Here is a 10812-nt window from a genome sequence, read left to right as displayed (position 1 = left end):
CTATGTCGAGTAACAGATTGATAACAAACTCAATTTCCCTATCAAGTGGCAATCTTGGTAACTCCTCGGGAAACACATCAGAATAATCTTCCGCCCCCAGCTTATTTTCCAATTTCTGCTCTACAACACTGGAATCCACCACATAAGCTAACTACACTTGGCATCCTTTACTCACCAACTTCTTAGCTTTATGGGATGAGATCAAACAGGCCGGGAGAGTTTTCCTTTCTCCCATGAACACTATTGGAGCCTCGAGCAACCCTTGAAAATGCTGGGATCTTATCACTCTAATAAGGGAATTACGATGCGAAAAACACATGTCAAAACGTAGCGGATAACAAAATTTTTAATGGCAAGAAAACATGATAAAACCCTAGTCCATGCTAGAACTAGGATTAAATTCTAAATAAATTGATAATTAAAAGTTATACCTTTCTTTTGATGATGATTCTTAACGCACCCTTGTTTCCCCGAAATCGAAAGGGACTGCAAATCACGACTTCCCTCTACTATCACGTACACATGAACGCCTCTGCGAATCAAGCAGGTATGCTAGTACCTCAAGAAACAACACTTGTTTTTTGGTTCGAATAGCAAGCACCCGAGATTCAAGAGAAAAAAAGGGGTTGTAGGTGTGGTGGTGGTGAGTTCCGGCAGCGGGATCCGACGGCGGCGGCCAAGGGAGAAGAGCGAATGGAGGCCAGGGTTTTTTAAGAGACAATCTCTCAATCACTCTATCTTTTTTTTTCTTTTCTCTATACATATTAGGGTTAGACCATCTATTTATATTGGAAACCCAAAACCCTAATTTACGAAAAACCCTTCACTCCTAATCAAATTAGGAATCTCTTATTTACTTGATTAATTAAACCATTTCAATTAACCAAGTTCATTAGATTGGATTAACACTTAATAAGACCCAACCTGATAAGCTATTCGCTTCACCTAATTTAGTTTTTTCACCAAACCCTAAATAGGTGGTCCAATAAGTAACAAATATGAACCTTGATCTTAGCATTTTTTGTTTACGATCCTGCAGGTCCATTTAACATTAGCAATGAGCTTAAACAATTTTAACAGTCATAAATCATAATTATTCTCTAGCAAGATAATACAATTACCCAATATTAAATTAAGGTCAATTTCGAGAATTAACGGAACCTATTGCAACCTCATACAATCCTTTGCCACTGATTATCTTAATTAGCATAAAGCATGGAGCAAGTCACCCTTATTTTTATGCTAATTAATTTCTTGATCTCTTAATAAACTGACTAGGTCAAGTAAATGATAACTCTTATCATTTTCCTTGAGCATGGCCATGCACTACTCAGTCTCACTAATCAAGTGGCCGGTGATATTCACTCTCTCTACAGAGAGGGACAACCCCTTCACTTCACTCATGTCTCTCAACATGAACCGCAACATGCCCAAACATGCCCGTACTTGCCACTCAGTTACGAATGATGTTAGACGTAAGTTAAAGCACGTAAGGATTTATCCGAGATCCATAGTGATTTAAGGTCGAAGGATTCGAGTACAAGAATTGGTTGAGAAAAACACTTATGACTTTACAACCATGTAGTGTTCTCAAGAGCAGATCGATCAAGGTACACTGTTCCCTAACATGTATCTATGTCCTTTGATTGATATCCCATATCCTATGACCCATAAAACAAGGCTATCTCATGAAAGACATACTAGTCTTAATTTATTTTCATTCCCATGAAAATAATCGACTAGGGACATTTAGAATATTGTTCTAGTTTATGCTTCAAGGTTTTACTATCCAAATCATGCATTTGATAACTTAAGCAGAACCACTATTCAAGGATATTTTATCTTATTAATTATGCATAGAAATAATAATAGATAAAACTATGCCTCATAATAATTATCCAAATAATAAGAGTTCATGCAATGTATTGGGGCTAGGGCTTACACTAACATAAAGGTCACTTCCTTCTTGAAGCAATTAATGGAGACATGACCTATTAAGCCAATCCATACCCAAAATAGCATCAAAATCTTAGATCTCCAAAGGAATCAGGTCTGTTATAAAATAACTCCACCAACCAAAATAGGACAACCCAGAAACACTGAACTCCTAACTATCTCCTCACTAAGAGGAGTCTGGACCACAAGCTCACAACTCAAAGGTGGTAGGGTTCTATTGGCATGACCTGCAAAAAACAATACTAACAAAAGACCTCTCTGATCCTGAATCAATCAGTACAAAAGCATCATGCTGAAAGATAAACATTATACTTGTGATCACATTTGGTCTCCACTCGGCTTCTTCATTAGTCATGGTAAAGAACCTGGTCTAAGATCTGGTCTATGAACATGTTTTCCTGATTGAGGGGTGTTGCTGATAGCCATGGATCTAGTAGTGGTGGCTTGTGTCTGAGCTGTAGGCTATGCACCTTTATATTGACTAGGACGACCTAGAATAAGCACTGAAGCAGGCTCAACTCTGGGCAAGTTGTCCTTATATGGCCATGTGGTACCTCTGACACTGGGGACTAGCCTCTGCTGACCTCGTAGTTTGCCCACTATAAGAGGGTATTGAACTCTGCTGTTCACTAGACTGGCTTGGAAGAGACCTGAAGGAACTAGCTAAAGATGTACCCTGAGGAAAACTCTCACTCCTGCTCTTCTTAGAAGTCTGGCCAAAATTTGAGTTCCTTCTCTTAGCAATGTTCTCTCTGACTTTTCTGCCTTCATGGACCATCTTTTCTGCTCGAAGAACCAACTACACTACCTTCTCGAAACTCTGATTTCTTATGACCGCCATCCTCTCACGAATGTTGAGATTCAACCCTACCTCAAACTTTGAGCACAATACTTCCTCGGTATCCACCAACTCAGGTACGATGTTTGCCAAGTCTTTTAACTTTGTCTCATATTCTGTCACTGACTTGCCATGTTGGATCAGCTTCATGAATTCCTGCCTCTTCTGATCTGTGGAAATGGATATAGTACTCCTCATAGAACTCCCGCTAAAATTCGTCCAAGTTAAACGAGTGTAGGAACGACCCTTCAGATTCTCCCACCACACTCTAGCTCTGTCCTTAAGTAATCTTGTGGCAACCTTTACTCTTAAATCATCCTCTAGGACCATATCATTGAAAGTAGCTGTTATCCTTTTTAGGTACTCTTTAGCCACCATGGCATCAATCATGAAATCAAAGGTACCACACACCATCCATCGGATTTCCTTTAGGAGCTTGGACAGAATCAAACTCTAATTAGACCTATTGTCCTTTCCTGGAGCTCAAGAATTGAGTGCATCTGAGGTGGCACCAAATTTGGAAACTGTACAGTCAATGTAGGTCCTCCATGTATGCCCCAAAAACTCATAAAGTCTCTAAACTCCTGGTAAGTCGGATGACTCCCCTAGCTGTCCTAATAGGCCTTGAAAGCTTGAATTACCTCTAGGGAAAGACCTAACTCAAGCTTTGGGCCCTGTGTTGCAGGTTCAAATGCACTTGGAGTGTGCTCTGAAGCTGCCATGGCAAGCTCATGCCTCAATGTGGCTCCCTGCCTAGGTGGTGAGGGAGATGAGCATGGAGATGGCACTCAATGCCATCCATCTCTAGGAGGTATTAGCGTAGGCATATTCTGTCTGTGTGTGCTTGGACATTCTGTCAGATATTCACTGAAAAAGACACCAAACAATCTTTTTAGAGTCAAATCCTACGTGCAATGATGCTACATGCTGAACTCCAATTGGATCCACTAGTTACTATAGAAAGCGATCAAAGACTAGGACTGACTACAACTATTAGTTTAAACAAATGGCTTTGATACCACTACAATTATCACGGCTTGTTTTGTGGGACCCGCACACGATAACCGCCACAACAACCAGAGGAGGGACACCCACTCCACTCAACCCTCAAGTCACCGTAAGGCTAAAAAAAAACTTGAAATTTCACAATCCTAAACCAAGAGTCACAAATACAAAATGTACAAGACAAGAAATACAACAATATCATAGATGAAACAACACCACCAAAACTTGACAATAGAGTTCAAGAAAGGTATTGGTTATAAATACCACAAGGTTTACAATAAAAGTAAACAACAAACAAGCCATGTATAAAGAATGTCGAACATACTAGTATATCCATATCCTTACACAATATAACATGTTCAAGGAATAACGTGCATAAAACTGAAAGTAAGAAAGATAAGTAGAAGAATGCTCAACACTCTGTCTCGCCGCTACACCGCTAACAGCTAGATCATGGAAAGGAGGAAGAGAGTGAGTACTCAGAGTCATTCAGTAAATAGGTTAGAATAGCTCTAATTGAATATACAAAATAATCAATAAAAAATGATAAAGCCAAGCTTTTGCAATAATTCATATATACTTAAACATTTCTGCATATAGAGCAACATACATATGTATGAAGAAACCATAGCTAGCATAAGAGAATCATTTTTGTTCAAATTACAGTTTTCAACATTTATAATTCTTGAATGGCATAATACGGGTTTTAAAATAATAAAATACGATACTTGTCATCAAACCTAATTTTTTTTCATAGACTAAACAAATGATCACCTCTCAAAATTTACTTACCATAAAGACATACTTTCTCAAAACTACGGAGTTTGCATCTTGAGAAAACAAATAATGGTCTACAAATCTCTCTCACTCTAGCCTTGGCAATGGCTAAGTTCAGAGACATGAAGGCCCTCATGTCCTTGACATTGACCCACTGGGTCGGTGTGGTGACATCCAAACTCCCAATGCACATCCAATCATGGTTCTATGCTCCACCTGAAATGGATAAATAAAATCACGTCCTCCATGCAACCTCTAAAGATTGGCCCATAGGGATCCCTTATTATAATAGACGGGTTACAACTCGTTACCATCCAAGCCACCCTGAAGGTGTATCAATAATACAGTTCACATAAATTATATCACACGGTCCTTGTTTAGGACAAAAATTCAAGTAAAAATCCTCCAAGGTTCTAACAACAAGAAACAAGATTAGAGGACAAGTTTCAAGGTTTCCCAAGCTGTCAACCTTAACCCTAGATCTTTCTTTCCATCCAAACCACAAGGAGAACACAAAGGAAATGTGAGAATGCTTACCTCTAGATCCAAACAAAGGAGAATGATGGCTTCAATCCACCAAGAAGGAGATGATCAACCAAGGCCTTCTTCTCCTCCAAGAGAAAACCAAGAGAAATAGAAGGAAAGAGAAAAAAATAGAGGAAAAAGGGGTTTTCAAAAGACCAAAAATGCCCTCATATCGTGGTTGAAAATGCCGAAGCACAGGCGAGCTTCACAAAAACACGGCAATGTTTCACCTAGTGCACTGCAACAGTATTTCTGCTACAGTAAAAAAAGTATGGTTAGATTCGCTAGGAAAAGGACGAGAGTGCTTTTGATCGTGCACTTTATAGGAAAATGAGAAATTGCGCAAAACAAGTAGCATGGGCAGGGGTCTTAGAGCACGGTCGTGCACTTCGAAGCACAACGCGTGCTTTAGGTCATGGACTTAACAGTTTAGCTAATTTTCACACTGAAAAATGTCCTCAAACTTTCTCGTAAAGTGCACCGGTATAAACACTGCCTGAAAATGAGAGTTCTTACATTTTTAGACTGAAAATCAGCCAAAAATGCTATTCTACAACTAAAAACTCCCCCACTAAACAAAACACTTCCAAACACACTAAGGAAAGACAACAAAATCAAAGAAAAAGGCTCTACTATCATAAAAACAAGAAAATATGTTGTGGAATGCAAGCTGCAAAGCAATTTACGACACATGAAAATTTGTCACATTTTAAATGTTGCAAGTTTTTGTTACACTTTCAAAATTTTGTCACAAATTTTACGATGCAAAATGAGAATGTTGCAAGACCTCATTGCAATTCATGGGTCAGGTGAAACGATATTGCAATTTGATTTGCAATGATATGTGACTCTAGTTTTGTGTCATATTTAATGTGTCGCAAATCATATTGCAACTGTGTGAGATTTTTTTTGCGACACATTTTGATTGTAGTGAATTGTGTTGCAAATTAATTATTTATGAAATTTCAAATTGCAAAACAGTTTACCATTATTTGCAATAATTTTTGGAACAATTTTTTGCAAGCCTATGAATGAGAAAATTTAGATTTTACCTTTGTTTGGATCTCCCTTCTTCTTATGTATGTTGAATTTCAGATAGAATTTTCTATTTTGATTTGTGCATTCCAGGGCATTATTTTAGAATTATATAATTGTTCAAATATTTAAAATTTTTAATAAAATTTTCATTTGTATTTTGTTCTATATTGAAATTTTATGATAAAATTAATCTCTTATATTATTTTTTTGTTCAAAGGATATATTTCTATTATTTTTGTAAAAATATTGTAAATTTTACTATTTATTTAAAAGAAAATTTTTCATTTAATTTTTTGAAATTGTTTTAGAGGTGACCTCTAAAAGTTTTCATAGTTGATTTAAAGTGTCATTAGAAATCATTTTGAAAACTAACACCTATCCCAATGATCGCCAAAGAAAAAAAAAACTAACTCTAAACTATAAAGCTGATTTTATAAAAGGTAGTTTACAATTAGATGAAGGAACTGTCACTAAAGATATCGAGCCAATTTTAACCTATTCTTTAGACTTTGAAAATAGCTAGCCACTATTTTTTTGGTTTGTTTTTGATCTAGTGTTATTTGTTCATTAAAAGTAGATTTCAATTTATAGTTTGCATTAGGGTCTTGTTTTTAATTTTAATATAATGCCTGGATATTTGTTTGTTTGACAATCATATCAAGGGTTAATTGTTTTGTTTTGTTTTGTTTTGTTTTTTGTTTTTTTTTTAGAACAATCCTTTGAAGTGAAATATATATCACAAAGATATATTTTTAAATCAAATTGAATTAATTCAATGAAGTGGCACTACAAGAAAAAATGATATTTGCGACACAAATTTCAATCATTTGTGACAAAAAAACAAAAATGTTGCAGATTTAATCAAATTGCGTCGTGAAAAAATGACCATCCAAGAATGTCTCCGATTTTTTCGGAAAATTTTTTACACCTACCATATAATGGTTTGCGACATATATTGCGACACATTATTTGCAACGATTTATTGGCGTCACAAACTTTGTCGCAAATGTTGGCACCTAACATGCAATTGATTTGCGACACAAATTACGACACATTATTTGCAACGATTTATTGGCGTCGCAAACTGTGTCGCAAAATTTGAATCCGTTGGGTTGAACTTATTATCAATTTTTATATCATTAATTATTTTTTATTATTAATTATTTTTTCCAATGTGATCTTGAGTGCCATGTTACTTTTAAAAAGGTTAAAAAGAAAGTGTTATGCATGAATTATAACCAAGTCCAGAAATATTTGAAAATCACCACACATTTGCATATGCATCCTTTTCATTTTCAAATTTCAATTATGTAATTTATTTTATTTGTATTTTATTGTATTTTTCGGTTGAGACTCTATATAAAATTTAATTTTTAAACAATTAAAAAGGTTATATGGGATAGATATATCATAAATTCCATTTTAATAAGGGTATTTCTCAAAGCTCTATTCAATAATAATAATAATAATAATAATAATTAAAATTTTTTTTTATCAAAATAAGGGATCCATTACTGTATATATGGCACATAAGCAAATAGAAATTTATTTTTTAAAAATTATAAAAACTATATTTTTTTATAATTAGGGTCATGTAAAAAAATTATTAAAAAAATAAAAAATCTTTTGAATTGTTATTTTGTAAAATTTCAATAAAAATAATATTGAAAAAAAAATGTTTTTAAAGAAATGATATCAAACCAAAAAATTTATAGCCTAGTGGTAACGATGATGAGTTCAAGGTTCATTTGAAAAAATAATAATAAAGATCATAGATTGTGGGTGTACGAGATAATTAATTCTCAGCTCATGTTCATACTCTTGATATATATAGTGTTTGTTGTTTTTATAAAAAAAAATTATCAAAATCCTATTTTATATTTTTTTTAAATAATTTTATTTTATTTTTTTATCAATCAACTATTCTTGATACGAACACGGTGACAAGGTAATTTTTAAATAATCATGGGCATGAAGCCCATGATTATGATTAATTAAATAATCCGATATTTAAAAAAATTATATATTAATATATATATATATATATATATACAACTTGGGGCTGAGTATGAGAGTCCCTTTTCACCGGGCAGTGGCCTAGTATGAAACGAACTTCAGCTAAGGTAGACTGAATTATTTCACCCATTGGTATCTTAACCATGGTAGCACAGCCATCAGAATAAAATGATTTTATTTTATCACCTCCCAAACTTCCAATGCGGCCATTTAAAAAACAGAGATACAAATTTGACTAGGGAATTTTCTTCTTGCCCTCGTGCACTGTGACCAAGTTCCCTTAGACTAGGCTTACCCAGCCACAAATAAACATAGAATGTTTCGTTGTAAATTTCTGTTCAATTTGTTTGGTTTAGAAGTTCAACACCACATCAGTTTCGAGATAAATGTCCATGGAAGCTAAAGAATACTTCAGCAACCTTGACAGTCAATTGTAAAGACTTGGACAACAGCTAATCCCAGATAGCACCAAATGACTCTCTATCTGGGATTAGCTGTTGTCCAAGTCTTTACAATTGACTGTCAAGGTTGCTGAAGTATTCTTTAGCTTCCATGGACATTTATCTCGAAACTGATGTGGTTTAAGAAAATAAAAGTCCCTCCATTTTCTCTAACATTAATTCTCTCTATTAAACCCTTTCAAACCCTCTCCTAAATAATCTTTCAATTATTCTAATAAGTTAATTGACCATGCACACACCAAATGGAATTTAAAATTACAAATCCCAACCAAACAAACAACCAACAACTTTGGAGCCATAATTTGTCTCTCTTTGTCTATATCTATCTACATAAAGACATGCATACATATCATTCCATCCAATAACACAAAGAAGAAGAAGAAGAAGAAGAAGAAGAAGAAGAAGAAGAAGAAGAAGAAGAAGAACTGTTCCATTGATGACTTTGGCCACCACAAACCACCTTCCTCTTCCTTCAAACTCCACCAAGACCATTCTCCAGCCCCTGTCCAACAACCGTACTAAGACACAGGTCCAATGCAGTAAACCCAACATTATGATCACCATCCCCAACATTATCTCTAACCTCTTACACATCGGCACTGCCAGAAACCCTTTTCCAGAGAACCTTTTCATCCAAGCCAGGCATAATCAGACCACACCGGCTGCATCTCCAAAAGAAAACATATCATCTCTGCAAGCTGAGCTCCATGGCAAATCCAACTGGTCCAACCTCCTCAACCCACTCCACCCTTGGCTCCGCTGTGAACTCATCAAGTTCGGAGAGTTAGCCCAAGGTGCCTATGATGGCTTCGACTACAACCCATTCTCTGAGTACCATGGTAGCGCTCTATACAACAAAGACCGTTTCTTTGAAAAGCTCGGTTTAACCAGCAGTGGCTACAACATCACCAACTACATCTACGCCATGTCCAACATTGAGCTCCCACAATGGATAGAACGCTCTCTCCATGCAAACACATGGAGCAAAGACTCAAATTGGATGGGCTTCGTAGCGGTGAGTGACGACACTGAGTCTCGCCGTATTGGTTGTCGTGACATAGTTGTTGCATGGCGCGGCACCGTCGCGACAACTGAATGGTTTGAGAACGTACACTTGAAACTTGAATCTATAAAAATTGGTGATGAAGAAGGAAAGGCCAAGGTAGAGCATGGATTCCTCAGCATCTACAAATCAAAGAGTGAAACCACAAGGTATAACAAGTCCAGTGCTTCAGAGCAGGCAATTACCGAAATCAAAAGGCTTGTAGCTAATTACCGAAGTAAAGGTGAACAAGTGAGGCTCACTGTCACTGGCCACAGCCTCGGTGGAGCGCTAGCACTGCTCAACGGCCACGAAGCAGCTTCGACCATTGCTGATCTTCCAGTGAGTGTCATCACCTTCGCAGGGCCTCGTGTGGGTAATGATGCATTCGGCGACGAGCTAAGAAAGCTGAACGTCAAGGTACTACGAGTGGTAGTCAAGCAAGATGTGGTCCCCAAGTTACCAGGAGTTTTACTAAATGAAGGGCTTGAGAAGTTGGAAGGCATCATTGGAGAGCTTCAATGGGTGTACGAACATGTGGGAATGGAGCTGAGCCTGGATGTGAAATCATCGCCTTATCTAAAGCATCATGAGCTTGATTTGGCTGGGTTTCATGGTTTGGAAACATACTTGCATCTTGTTGATGGTTATGTGAGTGAGGAAGATGAGTTCAGGAAGAATGCTAGGAGAGATGTTGCACTGGTAAATAAGTATGGAGGGATGTTGCGTGAGGAGTTGAAGGTGCCGGAATCATGGTATCAGTTGGAACATAAAGGGATGGTGCTCAATGCTTATGGCCGGTGGGTGATGCGGCATCGAGAGCCGGAGGATATACCTTCGCCGGATTGCTTGTAAGATGAGGACGATAAAGCTTGGGTTGTTGAAGCACAAACCATGCGTCTACTAAAAAAGTATATTTGACACATTGTTTTAGTAATTTTTTTTATTCCATTTAGCTTGACTTCCAACGTCCGATTCCAATATTATTATTATTATTAATATATATAATGGAGGGTGGAGGGTTTAAACATGATCAAGCATGGATCATGGATCATGGACCAAGAATATCAAACACATTATACAATTGTTTATTATTATTATTTTTTAACACTTGACTTAATTTGATTGATTCTGCTAATTTTTTTTATATAAAT

The 10812-nt window shown here is 36.5% G+C and overlaps 1 protein-coding gene across 1 annotated transcript; it reads left to right on the top strand.

Moving 5' to 3' along the window:
• Nucleotides 1-9052: 9052 nt before the first annotated feature.
• On the top strand, nt 9053-10513 carry LOC120276152 (phospholipase A1-Igamma2, chloroplastic-like). The gene has a single exon (XM_039282883.1). It carries the CDS (start codon nt 9053-9055, stop codon nt 10511-10513), a length of 1461 nt encoding a protein of 486 aa, XP_039138817.1.
• Nucleotides 10514-10812: the final 299 nt, after the last annotated feature.

Source organism: Dioscorea cayenensis, chromosome 14 (genome assembly GCF_009730915.1).
Source record: "Dioscorea cayenensis subsp. rotundata cultivar TDr96_F1 chromosome 14, TDr96_F1_v2_PseudoChromosome.rev07_lg8_w22 25.fasta, whole genome shotgun sequence".
Classification (NCBI taxonomy): Eukaryota; Viridiplantae; Streptophyta; class Magnoliopsida; order Dioscoreales; family Dioscoreaceae; genus Dioscorea; species Dioscorea cayenensis.
Note: the sequence above shows the minus strand (reverse complement) of the source record. Positions and strands in the feature narration are given on the sequence as shown.